This window comes from Pelobates fuscus, chromosome 6, assembly GCF_036172605.1.
Source record: "Pelobates fuscus isolate aPelFus1 chromosome 6, aPelFus1.pri, whole genome shotgun sequence".
NCBI lineage: Eukaryota > Metazoa > Chordata > Amphibia > Anura > Pelobatidae > Pelobates > Pelobates fuscus.
In genome coordinates this window covers 255586670-255608255 of record NC_086322.1, presented here as the reverse complement: position 1 = coordinate 255608255, position 21586 = coordinate 255586670, and the positions used below count along the sequence as shown (strand labels likewise).

The 21586-nt window shown below is 39.9% G+C and overlaps 2 protein-coding genes across 2 annotated transcripts in view; both read right to left on the bottom strand.

Annotated features, from left to right (window-relative positions):
• The window catches only part of JMJD6 (jumonji domain containing 6, arginine demethylase and lysine hydroxylase), a 363289-nt gene that overhangs the window by 10928 nt on the left and 330775 nt on the right, over window positions 1-21586 (bottom strand). The window lies entirely within an intron of this gene.
• The window catches only part of ST6GALNAC1 (ST6 N-acetylgalactosaminide alpha-2,6-sialyltransferase 1), a 168337-nt gene continuing 149347 nt past the window's right edge, over window positions 2597-21586 (bottom strand). Inside the window, exons 7-9 of the mRNA XM_063458981.1 lie at window positions 14101-14190; window positions 5136-5235; window positions 2597-4195 (exon numbers count right to left, since the gene is read on the bottom strand). Of these exons, the coding sequence (XP_063315051.1) occupies window positions 4025-4195; window positions 5136-5235; window positions 14101-14190 (361 nt within the window). The 3' untranslated portion in view covers window positions 2597-4024. The remainder of the gene's footprint in view (window positions 4196-5135; window positions 5236-14100; window positions 14191-21586) is intronic.

The following is a 21586-nucleotide window of genomic DNA, read 5'->3' as shown; positions in this document are numbered from 1 at the left end:
TTCCTACACAGAGTCCTGGTTTCGAAGGACAATCAGGACAGTGAAAAGGGGTGTCTGTCCTTTTCCCGTTTTTAAAACAGACCCGGCAACGTTTCTGGGGGGTTTTTTTTCTAGCAGTTGGCGGTAACTTAAAAATAAAATGTCTGGACTCAGCTTGCACCGTTGTTGGAACTTGTCCATCTCCATAAATTGTTAAAGAAATTATTTTCAATTGAAATTGGAGAAAGGTGATTTTCCCTGGATTATTTTTTTTAAAAAGTAAAAATGAGTTGTGGGTTGCTATTTGCATCAGATATATAGCCACCTTTTTATACCATGCTTTGGTTTTTCGTAAAATAAGATACGGCTGCATAAGCTGATCAGCCAAATCAACACCACCCATGTACTTATTATACGCCCTGATGCAAACCGGTTTGGACTCTACTTTGCCCCGGACAGAGACGTCGGACATGCGTTCATCATGGATGGTGGTGAGCATTTGGACATCCTTCTTGTCCCTAAATTTTAGTGCAAGCACCTCAGCTTTCCGAAGTGCTTTACATTCGCCTTTTTTTAATTTTGCATCTATGAGAGATCGTGGAAAATCTTTGGAATTTTTTCTGGCAGTGCCGCAGGCCAGTGTCTGTAAAGCATAAAGGGTTTTAAATAGACGGACACTACTATAAAAATTATCCACATAAAGGTGGTAACCTTTATTAAACAAGGGGTTTAGTAGGTCCCATACAAGTTTCCCACTTGTCCCCAGGGAGTCAGGACAGTCAGGAGGGTCCAGTTGACCATCTTTCCCCTCATATACACGAAAGGCAAATGTGTATCCGCTTTCGCTCTCACACAGTTTGTACAGTTTAATGCCATACCTAGAGCGCTTTGAGGGGATGTATTGTCTGAACCCTAATCTCCCTTTGTATTTCATTAGAGATTCATCTATGGATAAATTTTGTTGGGGGGTATAAACATCCGAAAATTTGTCCTGAAAATGGTCTAGCAGTGGGCGTATTTTATAAAGCCTATCGTATTGGGGGTGATCTCTAGGGTGACAGAGGGTATTGTCACTGAAATGTAAAAATCTCAGCAGTAACTCGTATCTGGCTCTAGGCATGGTTTGGGAGAATACTGGACTCGACATTATTGGGTTGGTGCTCCAGTATGAGCGAATCGATGGCTTTTTTATAATTCCCATGAGCGATGTGAGAGCCCAGAATTTTTTAAGCTCTGGGACATCTGTGGGATGCCAGTCATGCTCCCTGGCTGTATAGCTACCTGGATTGTTGTCAATAAATTGGGTAGCATACAAGTTAGTCTGGGAAGCAATCTCCTCCCAGATGGTATCCCCTAAAAATAGTTCTACATACTGCATTGGGGAGAAGCCATCCACATTAACATTAATGCCTGCATTGGCACTAAAAGGGGGGACGTTGGGCTCGGCTAACTGTGGAGGTACCCAGTCCTCCTCCACATTTGGCATAGCAGAGGAAGCACAGCTTCTTTCTTCAGCCGGCTCACACACAGATGACATGTCGTCTTGACTAGACATGTCAGAAAACTGACCTGGGTCAAAATCTGACGCAGTGTCAGTGGCGTCAGAGTCTGACGCCAAGAAGGCATATGCCTCCTGCAAGTTATACATACGCTGCATGTTTTACACACGACTAAAACAAATTACAAACACACAATTTTTTTTTTATACTTTTTTTTTTTTTTTTTTTTACTAAAACAGACTAAACAGCAATCCCTAAACTAACTCCTGTCACAAAAATCTAATGGAGATTTGGGGGAAGGAAACTGACTGACTACGACAGACTACGACAGACTACGACAGACTACGACAGACTACGACAGACTACGACAGACTACGACAGACTAAGACAGACTAAGACAGACTAAAACAGACTAAGACAGACTAAGACAAATATTTTTAAAACAAATTTAACCCTTTAAGGGCAAAAAAAAAAAAGACAGACAGTACAAATGCACTGCTGAAACAGATCTGGCAGGGAAGGGGTTAAAATGGATTTTGAATTCACTGCTGATACTTTTTACAACTCTCTGGAACACTCTGCTGCAACAAACTATCACGATCTCTGTCTCTCTCGCCTCACAAAACGCTACAGAGGAGAGAGGGGCAGAGATCACTGTCAAAGTGAGTGTTTGTAACACCCACTTTGACAGCAGCCAATTGTGAGCGATCGCGGATCGCTCACACACCGTAATTGGATGTTACTATCTGCCTGGGATGTCTGGCAGATAGTTACATCATAGTACGGGCAAGAGCGATCTTTGATCGCTTCCTGCAGCCCGTTTTCCGCTATGACGGTTCAGGACCGTCAGCGGTCCAAACGCACGTTTTACCGCTGACGGTCCTGAACCGTCCGCGGTCGTGAAAGGGTTAAAGGGACACTATAGTCACCAAAACAACTTAAGCTTAATGAATTAGTTTTAGTATATAGATAATTTCCCTGCAGTCTAACTGCTCAATTCTCTGTCTTTTAGGAGTTAAATCACGTTTATTTCTCTTTATGCAGCTCTAGCCACACCTCCCCTGCCTGTGACTCATACAGCCTGCATGAAAGCAAAATGGTTTCATTTTCAATCACATGTGACTTACTGTAAACATGTTTGTCCCCTGCTCTGTAAATTGAACTTTAATTACATACAGGAGGCGCCTGCAGTGTCTAGCAAACTATTAACAGAACAGTAGATAAGATATTCTAAATTAAACATAATTTTCAATACAGGAAGTGTAAACATTCGATCTTACTTTATAGGAAGTGTTTAGTTAGGGAGGCTGTTAAAGTCACATGCAGGGAAGTGTGAATAGGGTTTATAAACAAAAGGATTTAACTCTTAAAAGGCATATAATTGAGCTGTGAGCTTGCAGGGTTATGGCCTGTACACCAAAACTATTTAATTAAGCTACAGTTGTTTTGGTAACTATAGTGTCTCTTTAAAATAGAATCCGGTACCACTGAGGAGTGTAACTCACACTAAGTCCTGTTTAGACCGTAACTGTGCATATGTGCAGTACAGGATTCTAACACATAATCTGCCCATTAATTTAATATAAATCAAAATTATTAAATATGTATAAGTCAATTTATTTATTTTCTATATTGTAATGGAATGCATTAAAATGCTTTTAAATCCAACCTGGTGTGTCTGGTATTGTAGAACAAAAGTAGTTTATTCTTATAGAAATGAGTATTGCAGAAAACTGTTCTGAAAACATCAATTTAGTGAGATGTAGTAAGATAAAATTGTAGAGGAAAAATACAACTGTAAGAGCAAAGGAAAGTAAGAACAGAGAAGGCTGAATAAATAGCAGGAGCATTAAACTGAAGGCCAGTTAATCAGTGTCCTCAGCAGTGTGAGAGAATGAGAGATTCCTTTGAATGCTAAAAGAATACTGTTTTTCAAAATATCTCCTAGCAACTCTTAGACCATGCTATGCTACTTATAGGATGGGGAGGTGGGGTACTGAAAGGGAATAAAGAAAGACACCTCTGTCAAATTTGGAGCCATTAACCTTTTAAGTGAAAAATAAGTAAAACTTGATTGGAAACAAACAAAACAAAATAGAGACTTAAGAAAACCCTGGAGATATGATCAGACTGTAATAAAGTATCAAATAATGTAAACGCTGTTTCTCATCTTGATGCAGAGCTAATCCCTGTAGCTGAGTTTTAGTAGCACAATGCCGCCTGGGGGACCTGGAGATCGGCGCTGGAGGTAACTTTCGGGGGAAAACTGTTTGAGAATGGTTTAACTCTTTGAGGTTAGAGTGCGCCTGGGGACCTCCTGGCAACATAACAACTTAACTGAGATAAAGTTGTTATGGTAACCAGAGTAAATTCTTAAATCCATTTTTTTTACATATTCCATCATTATTTAATATATCGTACTTAACAGTTAATGACTTCACAATTCAATGTCCACTACTCAGGATCTGGAGCAAGAGTAATTTTGCCATCTTCCAAGGATTTACTGTTGGTGTTCTGCTGAATACACCAGAAGATTGATTTGATTCTTATTTCCTTAGGTAGAGCTTAATTATATTTTCCCCATGCAGGTGCCTCCACAGGTTTCTTTCCAATAGAAAGTCATGATTAATGTATAGAGTAGTTTCCTTTTTATCTTTGTCGTAGTAATGATCAGAATAGTTTTTGTAATCGTGCGTCATGAAACCGTATGCACTAACCTTTAACGAAAGAAAAATAACTAATTAATATTTCTATTTATTTATTATCTAATAAATAGTAAATATATGTTCACACTATTTACATTGTTCATTATGTTACTGGTAGAAAATGTATATAAAAAATAGAATCCTTAAATAGAAGGTATGTAGAGTATTTTAAATATCATATATCTCGAACGTGCATAAGAACAAAATAGGCACACCTCTCCACCCAAAAATGTTGATGTAAGACATTAACAGTGCATTCACAGATTTATTAACACTTTTAATTTTGTCTAAATTCTGATTTATCCAAATGCCTAATTTTACTTAATTGTACATCAACATTAACAACAGGGGAGAGATAGGAAAAGTTACATTGAACACATGGTGTTAAAGCAGCATATGACAAGGAATGCAGAAGGAACAAATAACTAAAAAAATACAATTATAGCATAATATATAATGTGGCTTATCACTTATGATTATTTTTTGTATGTTTCCCCAGGCCCCTAACATTGTCAAACCTTAATGAGTCCAACAACCACACACTACTTGTGTTCCACCAAGTAGTGGGATTAGATCTTCAGAGAGCTATGGAGGGATCTAAATAAGTATCTCCAGCCATTTGGAGGTCTTTAACTACCCAGGTGAAGAGAAACAAAAGAAAACCCCAGATGTCCAATGGTCATATCCTGAACCTCACCAGTGGAGGAAAAACATTTTTATACTCACCAATGGCTAGAGGGCGAGTGGATATTTTTGAACTCTTATGTTATAAAAACTAATAAATATATTGTCCACAGTTACAATCTGCTTCCCAGGCTATATGAGCTTGGTTATCGAAGTCCTACCAGAGATACAATTCTATAAAGAGTATGATTTTTTAATGGACTTTTTAGCTCATTCTACATGAAAAAAGGTATTAGACACACCATTCCATATGTTTTTTAATACTTACTGTATCACACAGATGAACTGCAGTCAGCAAAAGCATGGCGCCTGTACTTGGCCTGTATAAATTCCAATAAGTTCCATTCAATGTGGTAGATCGCAAAAACCTAAAAAAAAGTTAAAAATGTCAACGTCGTTATTGAAAGGGTTCAAACTAAACTTGCTAAAAGTTCAGTAAAAGTTGCCCAAAATAGACAGGAGTCTATAATCTGCACAGGGATACATCTAAAAGTTATGTAATATTAGTCTGAGATTGGACCTGATTTTAATCAACTTCTTGCCCAGTATCTGATGGCACTGTATAGTTCCATCTGAAGGTGTTTGTTTTATCTTAAAATTATAAAATACTGCAAAATATGTAGGTGCCTAATGAATATATTATTTTATGGAAAATTAATGATTTGTGACGTCTGCAAAGTTATAAATTACCCTCAGAAGAATTAACAAATCGGCTGCCGTAAGGAAAATGCAATTTTTTGCTGACTTCTTTTCATAAAATACAGAGTGCATGCCTTTAAAGCATTTCAGATTGACAAAGAGGGACATTTTAACTTTGGGTGTGTAACGGCTACCCAGATTGTAGAGGGGTATCTGCCGTTGGAGATGTCCTTCTTCCCGGCAAGATGCTGTGCTGTAGTGTAGTTGCGATATCCCATCTGATGGATCAGAGTAGAGAGAGGAGCAGAGCTCTTAAAATAACTAGTGATTATGCTGAGCAGGTTCCATTTCAATAAGGAGACAAGGCTACGTTTTGAAGGGTTAAGCAGAACTGATTTAATGACCACACAAGCAGTTTCTTTTATGCAGGTTTTACAGTAACGTTACCACCCACTGGACCTGGTGGGGCACTGACAATGGAAATACAGCGGCCAATCACTTTAGATTTACAGTAAAAGTACACCCATTAATTACAGTACATTCCTCCCCTCTGCTTAGGAGATAATTGAGTTAATCGTTATATCAGCTCAATTATCTCCAAGCTAAAAAATATACTTTTTCACATTTTCCATAACTCTAAAACTATGCATAGGATTTAAAAAAAAAATACATTTTAAATACATTTTAATAACCAGTACAATCAGAGCAACAACATATCCAAAAATGGCTCGAATTGGACCAGTGGTTCGGGCGTTAGTAAAAAGGTGGATGTGACCGACCGCTCGCACATTTCTCTGCCCAAAGCAGTTCCACACATTCAGTCTATGTGGTGGGTCTATTTTCCCATTATAATAAGTGCAAAGTACACAAACGAAACCGTTCGTGCCTGCCATCAATGGATGCAGATTGTTCGGATGAATAAACTCACAAATTAGCGCCTTGTTCGTATGATTCTAGTCAAACGTACAGAAGGTAGAAGTTCAGCGGTGTTCGTGGAAAAAGGAAGCCAAAATCAGTTCCACGCACTCGACGACCAAACACCGCTGAGTGCATTTGACTAAACAATATGGCCGCTGCCACGTGTTCTCACAGACGAACGCTGACCACCCTGTTAAACCACTGGAATGTTGAGGTGTTTGCGGTTTTTACAGGTCAAGAGGGTTAATTGGTGCCTCTGAAGAAAATACTTATTTTCTGTATTTTCTCCTTTAATTCTTGACTTTCTGCTGTATTTAGTTTATTTTGGATTTATTGGTTCGGTAGATTAAACTACCGAACACCGACCACCCTCCTGGCTAATTATCTTCGAAGGGAACTGTCTATTAAGCGCTCTCTTGGCGACCACCGTTCGTATAGTTGAATGCCACGTGGAAGAGAAAACGGCGGCCATCTTGTTTGCATGAAAGGAGGCAGCGGGACTTTGTCGCCAAGTGTCTGGAACTAAAATCGGACACTCGACTTCCCGAACACCGCTGAAACATACAAACGCCTGCTTCCTTTTGTTGCCGAACAGCTAGGAGAGTGCCGTTCGGTAATTTGATTCATACAAACATGGGGAACAATCGCTCCTATGAGCCAGGAGGCTCCATTCGTGCTTTTATTCACTTTTATGCTGTTTTCTGAATTGACCAACCGCACACACTGCATTCGTGGAACTGTTTTGGGCAGGAGCCTCGTGTTCGGTTGGTGAACTAAGACTTCCACACTTTTTGAGAACCCCTGAACCTATCTAGGTGAAATTTGAATATGTTAGTCTCCCAGATCAGGGCTATCAGGGGACATGTGTGGGGATACCTTGTGTATCAAGTGGTGTTCCAAGTTTTGGGGAAATTGTGTGCCCTTTGCCTGGAGATAATTGGGTTATTCCTTAACTTATCTCATTATCTCCCAGGCAGAGGAAGGGAGGGTTTTACTGGAAATCTGTATTATGTTTGGTTGTTCCTTTTGTTTATTGTGGGAGGTCATCTTGCAGGAGGATTTCCATAAAAGCCAGTTTGGCATCAATAAAACAGTATTCCTGTTATACCCTTCATGAAGTCTAGGCTCATGCTTGAGTAACCCTTTATTTGCTGGGGAGAATCGTCTTGGAAGCTGCATTCATCTACACTATTCCTCTACACCCGAAATGCAACTATAATCACTTATGCTCAGCGATTGGGAAAGGAATAGAAGCTCTCAGTACCATAACCACTGAGGTTCTTAACAGTGCCCCACTCCTGCTCTGGGTGGTCGGTCGTTCGACAGATTATTCGGTATTCGAATGGTTATGGCCAAATACATGATTAGTCACTTTTGGTGAATGCAAATAAACAAATGGTCTTTGTTCTCAGCTCCATGAAACAAATATAGGGACTGAACAGTGGTTTTTGTGCACACGGTTGGGTTAGGGGTTCCAGGCAATAACAGGGGGTTTTGTTACAGGGTGTGAGTAGGAAGTGTGATCAGGGGTATTTTATTTATACAAACTGATCTCTAAACACGTTTAATGTAGTTTAAGGTCACATTACTCAGAGTAATATTGCTGTGGAGCCCTTCTTAATCACACAGACTAAAGATATGTAGCTCCTAGAAAACAGAGTGCCCTCGGATATTTTTCGAGGTATCAGAGTGTGAGGTTTATTTAGATATCCTATTTATGACTATAAAATAGAGAAACATCTCTATGTGGTGATTATAGTGTAATGTTAAAATAGTATCAGCGGTATTCTAGATTAAGTTAAAGTTTTAATTAATAATTTTAGAATTTAATGTGGTCTATCTGAAATTGTTAAATGATTGCTTTGAGTTGCTATGTTAACATTTTACACAAACACACATTTTCATTGATACATACATATGGAGAAAGCTAGCCTTGGAAAAATTCAATATCAATAAAACATAAAAACATTAAACCGTTGCTTGTATAACAATCATCGTCGTTTAAAGGTACAGTACACATGCATGCTCATTATTATACAAACACATTCCGTGTCACACATATGCACACTCAATGATGTATGTACACTGTCACACACACACACACATATATATATATATATATATATATATATATTACATACACACACTGCAAACTCAGTCAGTTGTATGATTCAGTGTGTAATTCATGTGGCCTACTGCTCCCTTTCTCACTCCAGTTGCTTACACATTTCTCAGTCTCGGCCTTCCAAGTAGGTATCCCGGCAGTCTCAGTATACAGGGAATTGAGAGAATGGCAAACTAGGTATTCGCCTAGGGCGTCGGCCTGCTGGGGGCACCCAACGGGATATTTCCTGGTGGGCTCCCCCTGTCCTGAGCCGCAGTGCTTGTGAGCGGCTCTAGAACCACGCCCCCTCAGCACCGGGCCAGTCCACCAGGCACCTGAAAATGGGGGCGCCTGGAGGAGTCCTGTCACAGGGGGCCCAAGAAGCTGTCCTTCAGTATGGCAGAGCAGGCAACTGTTTATCCTGATGGCAGGTGCCTGCTCTGCCAATGAATGCCGGAGGCAGGCGGCGGCAGTGTGGGTGGCGAGGGAGGCTCTTCTTGCGGCTCCCCACTCCTCACTCATGCGCCCTCTGTGATGCCAGGAGCCGGAATATGAGATCAGTCCGGCCCCGGCATACTAAACAGTGCGCTGGAGGAGTGAGGTGCTGCCCAACACTGGACCCCAGGGAGGTAGGGAGGCTGGATGTCTGAGTCTGTGTGTAAGTGAGTGTTTGACTGTCAGTGTGTGTGTGTGTGTGTGTGTGTGTGTGTGTGTGTGTGTAAAATTGAAAAACAGATAAGGTGACTTGCTCACACAGAAAAATATGTTTTAATTTACCTTGCAATCAATATTTATTTGGTAACCAATAATACAAAGGGTTTGTATTTTACCTATATTAAATAAGTTAAAAAACACACATAGTGTAATCTGTATACAGTTGCAAAAAAAAGTATGTGAACCCCTTGGAATGATATGTATTTCTGCACAAATTGGTCATAAAATGTGATCTGATCATCATCTAAGTCACAACAATAGACAATCACAGTCTGCTTAAACTAATAACACACAAAGAATGAAATGTTGCCATGTTTTTATTGAACACACCATGTAAACATTCACAGTGCAGGTGGAAAAAGTATACAGCGTTATGTCATTTCCGATAGCCGGAGAGAGTTCTTATACATAAATAATATCACTCAATAATATAAAGAAAAATAAATATAGATTAAAAAATACATAATGAGTACATCTATAATCAATAGGTAGCTCAAGAAAGGGTAACTTTCTGTATACATATAACACATATATCCAGTATATATATATGAAACAGAATACATATGTAAAAAGTAAGAGGAAGAATGTAAGAGCTGGCAAAAAAAAATTATATATATATATATATATATATATAAGCAGTAGGAAAGATGAATATAGAGTTATAAAATTATAAAAATATGAAAAAGTATAAAAATACAAATATATAGATAAAAAAATCCAAATTTAATATAAAATCCACCTGGCAGACCTATAGTGTCTGGGGTTGGGTCACTTTTGAGTAATCTTTCTGAGTATGTAGATAAACAACTTCAGCCTTTAGTGATATCACAGCCATCATATATAAAGGACTCTACATCTTTATTAAAAAATTTGATGGACATACGATGGGAAAAAAAATATTTCCTAGTTACATGTGATGTCACAAGTCTATATACTTGTATATCACATGTTTTGGGTTGTGAATCAGTAGAGTATTTTTTGAAACATCAAAGTGATATGAGAGAAGAATAGATTACGTTTATTATGGATAGTATCACACTTATCCTTAATAATAATTATTTTTGGTTCGATGAAAAATAATTTTTACAGTTAAAGGGTAGTGCGATGGGAACCAGATTCGCCCCCAGCTATGCCAATCTTTTTATGGCACATTGGAAAACCTTTTTCTTTCAGAGGCTTGCTGGGCGCAGAATCTGGTTTTCTATCGCAGGTACATTGACGACATCTTTTTTATTTGGCGAGGGGACGAAGACTCACTTAGATCTTTCACTGATTTTTTAAACTTCAATCATTCAGATATATGTATCACTAGTGAACATAGTACCGATGGCATCAGCTTTCTTGATTTATATATATATATATATATTGAAAATCAGACCATTCAAACTAAGACCTTTTTCAAGAAGGTCGATGTCAACGGATATATTGATACTTCGAGCTGTCACTATGGCCCATGGCTACATAATATGCCTAATAGCTAATTCCTGCGTCTATATAAAAATTGTAGTGACCCTAAATTATTTGATGAACAGGCACAGTTTTTAAAAACTAGACTAGTCGAAAAAAATGATATGAGGTCATTAGATAACTTTATAGAAATGATTAAAGAAAAAGAGCGTAGGGATATATATTATTAATAAATATCGGTATGTCCTTAAATCAGATCCAACTCTTAAAAATATTATAGGAGAAAAACCAACTATAGTATATAGAGGTGCAAAAAATGTAAAGCAACACTTAACTACCAGCTTTATTAAAGATAAAAAAGATAACACTAGATTCTTTAATATCGAACAGGGTTTTTATCCTTGTAAATCATGTGTTGCATGCAAAAAAACTTTATTTCAAAAAACAAAAAAACACCTATTTTACTTCCTACCATAATCATCGTACTTTCTCCATTCGTCAAGTTTTGACGTGCCACTCTACTAATGTCATATACCTCCTCTGGTGCCCATGTGGTCTGCAATATATAGGAATGACTACAAGAGCTTTAAAGACTAGTGTTGCGGAGCACGTGGGAAATATCCAGAGGGGGTATATGAAACATAGTGTTTCAGCACATTTTGCTGAGAAACATAGGAGTGATCCATCTGTATTATCATTTATGGCCATTTTTGAAAAAGATAAAATTGGAGAGGTGAAAACAATGTGAAGGAGCTGGCAAAGATAGAGAGCAAGTGGATTTTTGATGTAGATTGCTTATCCCCTAATAGATTAAATTTAGATTTTGAGTTCATTCATTTGTTATATTAAATTTGGATTTGTATTCTTTTTCATATTTTTATAATTTTATAACTCTATATTCATCTTTCCTACTGCTCTTATATATATATATATATATATATATTTTTTTTTTTTGCCAGCTCTTACATTCTTCCTCTTACTTTTTACATATGTATTCTGTTTCATATATACAGTATATATTGGATATATGTATTATATGTATACAGAAAGATACCCTTTATTGAGCTACCTATTGATTATAGATGTACTCATTATGTATTTTTTATCTATATTTATTTTTCTTTATATTATTGAGTGATATTATTTATGTATAAGAACTCTCTCCGGCTACCGGAAATGACATAACGCTGTATGCGTTTCACCATGCGTTCCAATTGACGAAACTGGAAGTGACATCATTCGACAATGCCGGAAGTGACGCATGCGGAAATAAACCACGCACAGGCGATTTGGGATGCCGGGTGTATTTAAACAAGCACTGAAGACACGAGGAACAGCACTGAAAGAAGGCTATCAAGCCGAAACGCGTTTGCTGCTATTTACTTGCTTGTTACTATTTTGTTTTATATTACTCTTCTGGTTACTACTTTTAGGGTAAGTGCATACCCCTTCTTTTATATTTTGTTATTGGGTTCCACTCCCTAAGTACCTAAAGTTTTTGGATTAGTTTATTCTGAATAAATATATATTTTACACTACGGAATCTTCTCCATCTACTCTTTTGGAAATTTGTTAGCCTGTATTGGCACCCTTGAGCTTGCTATACAGAGCCTGGGACTGCTCTGGTTAATGTGAGTGGTAGTCCATTTTTGTTTAGTTTTCATTTGTATATCACAGTATACACTATGTTATGTTATGTATTTATTTTTTAGATAGCATTCTGCCATCTTTCAACATTCAGGTTGTATTTGTTGTGTGTTTACTACTACTTCGCCTTTTGGGGCTGTCCCTTTCAATGTGGTTTTGATATACACCATTTACCTACATCTACTTCTATTTAGTGTCTGGGAAACACTGTTTTATCAACCACTGCATTTTATTTAGATTTTGTATTCACTATTTTTCTATTTTGTGAAGCGCCTACACACTACTTTATATCTTTGTTACATTACTGCGAGTATTATGGCTGTGGAGCTCTATTATACACTCAGAAACATCAGCAATATTGGAGCTCCTAGAAAAGAGGGACAGAGGCATTTGCTCCAAAATAGGGACTGCCTCTCCTAAATAGGGACTCCTAAATAGGGAAGTGAATTGCAAATATAAAAAAAAAATCAGCTATGTTTGGCTACTTTGGCCTTAAAATTGAAATCCACCTTAATTTCTCACTTTAGTGTATGAACCTGTGATGCGTACCCATAGTAATTCCCTTTTTACTAATGAAGAGAATTTACTTGGTGAAAACTGAATTACAGCTGTCACTTATAAAAGCCAAAAGTTATTAGTTCAATCTCCTACTCCTTAACAGCTACAACTGCACTTAACCCATGCCACACAACATTTCAAATGTAAAAATAGGGAATCTAATTTTAGGGGTGTGATTATGGGTGTGGTTCTTGAAACATACTGAATGCTAAACACATGTATTATAGTTTAAAGACACATTACTGTTGAGCTCTGGTATACACTCAGATTCACTAAAATATGATGCTACTGATGAAAAAAAGAGGAGAATTAGGATAGATAAGAGGGGAAGTGGGATTTGTGCCCAGAATATGGACTGTCTAACCTAAATGAAGACACTTGGGAGGTATGACTTAACCTGATTTCTATATAAGCATGCTACCAGCATTGCTTTCCCTTCTACTGAGTTAAAGGAACACTATAGAGTCAGAAACACAAACATGTTTTCCTTACCCTATAGTGTTAAAAACACAATCTAGCCCTCCAGCCCTCCCCCATCCCCTAAATATAGTAACATCTTACTTGTATTCAAGTCTGCAGTTGCTGCCTCTGTCCCTGAACTGCCTGCATCAGACATGATTCTGTGAGCCAATCACAATGCTTTCCCATTGGATTGGCTGAGACTGTCAAGAAGGCAGATCAGGGGCAGAGACAGCACAAGTCAAACGCACCCCTGCCCAATCAGCACCTCCTCATAGAGATTCATTGAATCAATGCATTTCTATGAGGAAAGTTCAGTGTCTGCATGTAGAGGGTGGAGACACTGAATGGCAGTATTGCACAGTGTGCAGCACTGCCCCATGGAGCACCTCTAGTAGCCATCTGAGGAGTGGCCAGTGGAGGTATCCCTAGGCTGGGATGTAAACACTGCATTTTCTCTGAAAGACAGTGTTTACAGCAAAAAGCCTGAAGGTAATGATTCTACTCACCAGAACAAATCAATAAGCTATAGTTGTTCTGGTGACTAAAGTGTCCCTTTAAATATCCATTATCTACAGTAGATTTGTGCACAAATAATTTTTGCCTAGTACAAATAAATCACATGATTTTAATCTGCATATTTAACAAATCAATCCATCCAGGATTTACCTGTGATATCTTATCCATTCACAGATTGAAAGGCATTTGATTCATTTGCACCAACTGAAAGTGATTTGTGCGCTAGCTATTTTCTCACGGCAGTCATGATGCCTGCATAGTCACTCACCTGTTCTTTATGTATCTCATGAAGTCCGGGTGGGCAATCAGTAGCTTACTTGTGTTAAAATATTTCCCAAAATAATCCCGAGGTCGGATCCTGTTTGAAGAGATAAGGTTGAAGGTCAGATTTAGAATTGTTGAAGATTAAAATGAGATAATAAAAGCATCTGTCAAAAAGCAAAGTTTTATAATCCAATCAATCGTGTCTTAGTAAAACATTCTGTAAATTAGCTTCTGGTTAAAGTTCTGAATTCCGAGCTAGAAATAGTCAACTGGTTACTACTAAGTTTCGAAATCTGCCCCATAATTGCGCCAGATTTGTTGATAGATTTTCGGTGTTTTTCCTGCTAGCTATAGTTAAGCTATAGTTAAGATAGAGATATGTTGCAAAACTGTGGGGGCGGGGGGGTTACGAAAAAGAATTGGAATGATTGCAGACATTATTTATGGTGCCTAGAGTATCCCTAAAAGGGAGACTTACATGGTTATTCATTAAACAAACATTCATTGAAAATGAAAAAATTCGGACCTCAATGGCAACTTTAATATTTACTACAGCCATTTCTGGTCAATCCAACCAAATCTGTATAATTTGGTCGAAGGGTTTGGCTTATATAAAATATAAGGTTCAGAATATGTACGAAGCACCAATGTGAAACTGAATAAGGATCAAATTACATCCAGGAGGATGCACATTCGCAAATTATTGTTCATTTGTTTAACAATAATTTGAAGTACTCTTTGCACACTGAAAAAGTGCCCCCTAAAAAAACAAAACATTGCAGTGTGAAGGTTAATCATGTGGTCATGTAGCGGTTGGCCAGGGCTTGAAACCCAGCCGGCACCTAAAGAAAGTGAAAGAATGAAAAAAACCTATGGGATCAATACAATCCCCATATTAGTATAAAGAAATGTATAAACCTCCCGAACGCCCCCAACCGCCATGCCATGGGAGGAGGTATATCTACTAAACTAAACAGTGAGAAGCTCACTGTAATTATAAACTAGTAAGGGAGCAGAGATTACTACCAAGATGCCAGAAAAGCCCCAATTCATGCGGATATTGCCTGTAAAATATTGTGGGGACCTGGAACTGTAATAAATAAAAATCCTGCCTACTCCCTTCATATTGATAATAGTGTGAGGGGTCCCACTAAGTCTAAGAACCTGTAAAAAAAATTATGCTTACAATCAGATGTTTCCTTTCTTCTTAAATCTTCTTTTCTTCAGCCCCCAACAAAAAAAACGATTATTTCCCACTGTTACTATTAAAAATAATAAAAGACCCTCCTGAGGGAAATTCAGCCCCCCAGAGAGGTTCTGGATTACACATATGGGGACCTCCACTCCCAAGACACTTGGGATTCCTGTTCCAATGTACTAAAAAGGGGGGAGTCCCTCCTATGGCCACTCGCAACCACCGCGCAGTGAGCAGGGCCAAAAGGGTCAGACTTCTGCCCACAAAATTTGTCATCGGAGTCATCCACAGACTCAGCGTCAGCCTCCTCACTAGACCCGATTTCTGAGTCGGAGTCGCTCTCTTTTTGTGCTCTAGCACATTTCCACTGCCGCGCCCGTTCTGCCTGGTGCGGAAAGGCTCTCTTGCATGACATAGGCACGCTGTCATGGGTGGCTATAGTCACACCAGTCATGTTGGTTCTGGAGGCAGGGAGATTTGCCTGAATTTGTCAGTAGCCTTTTTTGGTGCCTCCCCTATAGGGTCAGCAGCCAGGCACACTAAGTGTGTCGGCATGGTCGAGCCTTCTGCAGCCAAAGGGTGTGCAAGTAAGGCCTGTGATATGGTCTGGGAGAGGACAGAGGACATGGAGCCCATAGCAGCCATAATGGCGTCAGACTGAGACTGAGCGCTGTAGCGCCAGGGACTGGGTCTCATCAGACAGGGGCATAGGGTCCCCAACAGAAGAAGGAGAAGCAGAATTGGAAGATGGGTTAGCCAAAACCTGGGGCATGTCCATCTCCCTAGGGGAGAAGGGGCTGGCAGGCACTTTAGATCTGGGCATGGTAGTGCTGTGAGATATTCCCCAACAAAAAATTAACAATATAATCAGTATAATAGTATGGGATAAAGCTAAATCAGAGTAGACAAGACTAGCAGGAGTTAATCACCCCAAACTAGTATAACCTAAGAGGGTATAGATAGGGAGCTCACCAGGGTCCAGACCGGCAGATAGGAAGAGAACACGCACAAAGTCAGAGAGACAGGAAGTCAGGAAATGGCCGCCGACAATCTAGCGAGATTCGCGGCCAAAATACAGTCCATTTGTCAAGTTAAAGAGCCGGCAAAAAAGAGATGAATTCAATGGGATAAATAGATGAAAGTAATGAATAGGAAACAGGTGAATGCACTGAACATTCGAATGAAAAATAGCCGAACACGGCAAAACAGACGAATGAAGCTAAGTGTTAGAAAAAACAAACGAACGGCATGTGTTCATGAAGAATTTGCCAAACTGGTTAGAATTCTTTTACGAAAACAGCCGAACAGGACGAAAAACAGGCGCAAAATGGCTCCAAATAAACAGAGAGAAGGAGAAAATTGAGCCAAAGGGTAGTGAGGAAAGATATAAGGAGATAAGTTAGTAATAAGAAGAAGCAAGTGAGCATGGATGACACACAGAATAAAACATAAGGAAGGTCTGGAACCCTGGGCTCAAAGGTAACCAACATAATATATAGTATTAAACAAGCATGTAATAATACACAGAAAGAAATCCTTAATAACTGGATAAATTAAAGAAAAAAGGAATTATCAACAAAAGGAGTAATAGAAGCTCAAATAACAATAAATAAATGATATAAATAACCAGAAATCAATAAGAGAATAGTAGTATGTATGAGAGAAAATTTTTCATGTACTTATCTTTGGTCGGAGCAGCAAAGAAAGAGGAAATGTGTGGGGATGTGCTGACTATTATACTGGGACTTGGTAGGGGTGTGGCCTATCACTATGGTTACCATTTTTTCCTTACTGTTGTATTCTTTGCTGCTGTTGGTGAACAGTAAAGAAAGGGTTAAGCAATATGAGCCTCCGTGTCTTGACATAAAATTTGAAATTATATTCCTGTATGTTATGTTTTTGCAAGTATTTATCCAATTGCAGTTTAAACATCTGTAATGACTCTGACAAAACCACCTCTTCAAGCAGAGAATTCCATATCTTTATTGCTCTTACTGCAAAACCATTTTCTTTGCCTTAGATGAAATCTCCTTTCTTCCAGCCTAAATGTGTGACCTCGTGTCCTATGTATAGCCCTGTTTATGAATAGATTTCCAGATAAAGGTTTGTACTGGCCCCGAATATATTTGTATAATGTTACCATATCCCCTCTCAGGTGCCATTTTTTCAAACTAAACAGATTTAATTTTTGTAACCTTTCTTCATAACTAAAATGCTCCATTCCTTTTATCAATTTTGTAGCTCGTCTCTGGACTTTTTCTAGTGCCATGATATCTTTCTTTAGAACAGGCGCCCAGAATTGCACAGCATATTCAAGGTGTGGTCTTACCAGCGATTTATACAGAGGCAAAATTACATTTTCATGCTGAGAATTTATGCCCCTATTTATACATGACAAAACCTTACTGGCCTTAGCAACTGCAGATTGACATTGCATATTGCTGCCTAATTTGTTGTCTATAACAATTCCTAAATCCTTCTCGTGTGTGGTTATCCCTAGTTCACTACCATTTAAGGTGTAAATTGCTTGTGCATTCTTAACCCCAAAGTGCATAACTTAGCATTTCTCTACGTTAAATTTAATTTGCCATTTTAGTGCCCAGTCCCCCCATCTATCCAAAAATAGTTGCTGGCATTAATTATCAATAAATGGTGAATAGTTGCTGCCATTAATTATCAATAAAGCTGTGGCTGTTGCCCTCACCCAACATAACAAGGTCTGATGTGTTTTATTGGGCAACGGGTGGGGCTGTTCCTGGGAAGTCAGCAGTCATGTAGTGTATAGGGAAGCCAGTTTGTGTAGGTGATGCAGTGTTTGTGTAGTGGAAGCAGTGTGTTTTTGTGCAAGGGATAGAAAGCAGTGTGTGTATGTGTATAAGGGATATATTGTGTGTTTCTGTGTATGTAAGGGATGCAGGGAGTGTGTCTGTAAGGGGTGCATTGAGTGTGTGTAAGAGATGCATTGTGTTTCTGTGTGTGTGTGTGTGTAAGAGAAGCAGTGTGTGTTTTGCGTATGTGTGTAAGGGATGCATTGTGTGTTTCTGTGTATGTGTGCAAAAGATGCATTGTCTTTGTGTGTAAGGGTTGCATTATGTGTGTGTAATGGATGCATTGTGTGTTTCTCTGTGTGTGAGGGAAGCATGTTGTGTTTATGTGTGTGTAGGGATGCATTGTGTGTTTCGGTTTATGCATAGGGATGCATTGTGTGTGTGTGTGTGTGTGTGTGCGTAGTATGAAAGAGAGAGATTTTGGGGTAGGATAGGGGTTAAGTCCTACCAGCCCCTTTGTGCTTCTCTTTCCCCCCTTCCTCAGCCTCTCTCCCATCCTGTCCCTTAGTGCTCTCCACTGCCCCACTGTCCCTTAGTTATCTCCCCTGTCCCTTAGTGATCTCCCTGCCCCCTTTCCCCTAGTGATCTCCCCTCCTGTCTCCTAGTGCTCTCTCCTACCCCCTGTCCCTTGGTCCTATCCCCCATCCCTTAGTGCTCTCTCCTAACCCTGTCCCTTAGAGCTCTCCTTTGCCCCTGTCCTATAGAGCTCTCCCTTCCGTCACTTAGAGCTCTTCCCTGCCCCTTAGTTGTCTCTCCTCTCTTCCCCTGTCCCTTAGTGGTCACTACTTTCCTTCCCCTCCTCCCTTAGTGGTCTCTCCACTTCTCTCCCCCCCCCCTTCCATTAGTGGTCTCTCGTCCCCCTTAGTGATCTCTGCTCTCCTCTGCCCCCCTCCCAGGGGTGTCTACTTCCCCTCCTTAGTGGTCTTTCCTTACCCCCCTTCCATTAGTAGTCTATCCCCTCCCCCCCTTTCCATTAGTGGTCTCTGCCCTTTTCCCCCATTTCCATTAGTGGTCTCTCCTCTCCCTGCTTTGTTGTCTCTCCTCCCTCACCCCACCCTTAGTATCCTCTCCTCCCCCCCCACCCTCCCTTAGTGGTCTCTCCCCCCCACACACACGTTCTCCTCAACCTCCCTATGTTCTCTTCACCCCTCTCCCACGTTCTCCTTACCCCCCCTCCCTCACTTAATGGACATCCTCCCTCCCACGTTCTCCTCACACCCCCTCCCCCCCTTAGTGGACTCTCCCCCCTTTCTCCTTACCCCCCTCACCTTCCCTGTGTAGTGTGGCCGAGCTCCTCTCCGGTCTGCGGTACAGGAGCTTCTGTTTCCTGTACCCGGACAGACTTTTCTGGTGCTAAAAAGTAAATTTGTGGCGTGCACTTCATATCTGAGAGTCAAATAGAACCGTCAAATACTGTGGTAACATCGCACTTTTAAAAATTCTAATTTTTTTGGTGCTAAAAAGTACGTTTGTGGCGTGCACTTCATATCTGAGAGTCAAATAGAACCGTCAAATACTGTTGTTACATTGCACTTTGAAAAATTCACATTTCTTTGGTGCTAAAAAGTACATTTGTGGCTTGCACTTTGTAGAGGAGAGGTAGTATAATCCACAGGGTCTCCGCTGGTAGACAGGAAAAGCAGGTAATAATCCAAGTAGGCAGATACAGCATGCAATAATCCAGGTAGCGTTATAAGAATCCTTCCCTCCCAAGAACTAGACGACACATAGGCTGGGAGTCAACTGAGCTTTTAATCACAGGTCACCGTATATATGGGATTCCCCATGCAAGGGGTTTCCCTACTGACATTTCAGGGGTTGTACAGTAGGGGACTACATGGGGAACTGAATAACCTGAACATTTCTCCTATCATGCACTGCTGCACGAGAGGGATACTCCCACTAGAATATACAGTTAAGTGGATTATCCCTCCGTGCAGCAGAACTGACAATTTACATTAAAACCCAGAACTTTTACATTATTCGTTATATTTAAACAATGGATGTTCGGTAGATAGCTGGGGTCACTTTAAGTTCACTTCAAACTACCGATTTAACATATGGGAACAAACTACCGAAGTACCGGGACTCCCGAACGGCTTGGGAGTCCAGCGGTATTCGTGCCGTCGAGTAGCCGATTTTAGTTCCAGGCGCTCGACGACCAAATACCGCTAGGCTAACAAAGGATCCAAGATGGCCGACTGCCGAGTGGTCGGTAGCCGAACGGCGGCCACCCTGAATCCTCTTAATTACCGATTGCAACAATGTTGCAATCCTTAATGGGAGCCACACGACCTCCTGTGTGTGGTCTCCCTTCGGTAGTTTGGTTGTTTCACGAACAGTGTTGAAATTCACTGTTCGTGAAACGATTTGCAGAAAGGCTGGCGGCTTTCATGCCGCCAGCATACGAACGCCATTGTTCGCAAGAACCACACTACATACACTTGGTTCTTAAAGGCATACATACACATTTGTGAATACAAAAACTGAGTGATAAACAAAAAACAATCCCAGTGTAAGGTGGAGCGCTTAGAATAATATATAACTTACCCCCCTTGGAACTCACAGTAACCTAAGGGGGAATAAAAAGCCAGTAGTGTAGAGTGTAATATACAAGATGGAATTAAATGGCTTGATAAGGATTCACTCACGTGGTTCTGAGCCTAAAGGGACAGGCTCAGATCACTCTGGTGGACGTGTATGTAAGGAAACACGGATCCTTTGGGTATAGATGGCTTTGGTTCACTTTCTAGAGAAATGACAGATACCAACTTCTTGTGTAGTAATGTTGAAGTACCAATATGGAAAGGTAAATAAATAGAACTGCTCACCTTTTCTAGAGCCTGGTACTTGGCTCTAAGTTATCACAGCCCTTGTGCCTTTAAGAGGACACAAACCCTTCTTTAAATGCGGCAGGAACTTGAAGTATCGAATGCAGGATTCCACAGGTCAAATTAAAGTAAAGAGGAATTTATTAAGTATAAAATATATAATAAAAACAATAAATAATGATGAATAGTAAAACAAAGTCCAATCCTGTGTCTGGTTCCGAGACGCTTTTCGCCTTAGCGGCTTTCTCGGTGTCTGCATTCACGTTCCCGGTCTTCTTTTAAATGTTGTCTGTGTCTTTCATTGGTGGGCAGCTTCCCTCCCTCTTAATTGGTGCCCGCTGTAATCAGAGTTGTGTTGCTTCCGGTTTCGTCAACCGGAAGTGACGTAACGTATGTACCGTATGCGGTACTGCAATGGGAACGAGGTTCGCTCTCAGCTATGCCAACCTCTTTATGTCCTATTGGGAACAGAAGTACATCTATGAGGATGGCAGGTGGGAGTCGAACCTCGTGACCTATCGCAGGTATATCGAGGACTTATTCTTTATATGGAAGGGAGATGAAGAATCGCTACAGGCATTCCTCACCCATCTCAATCTAAATGATTGGGGTATCAAACTTACTACACACTATAGT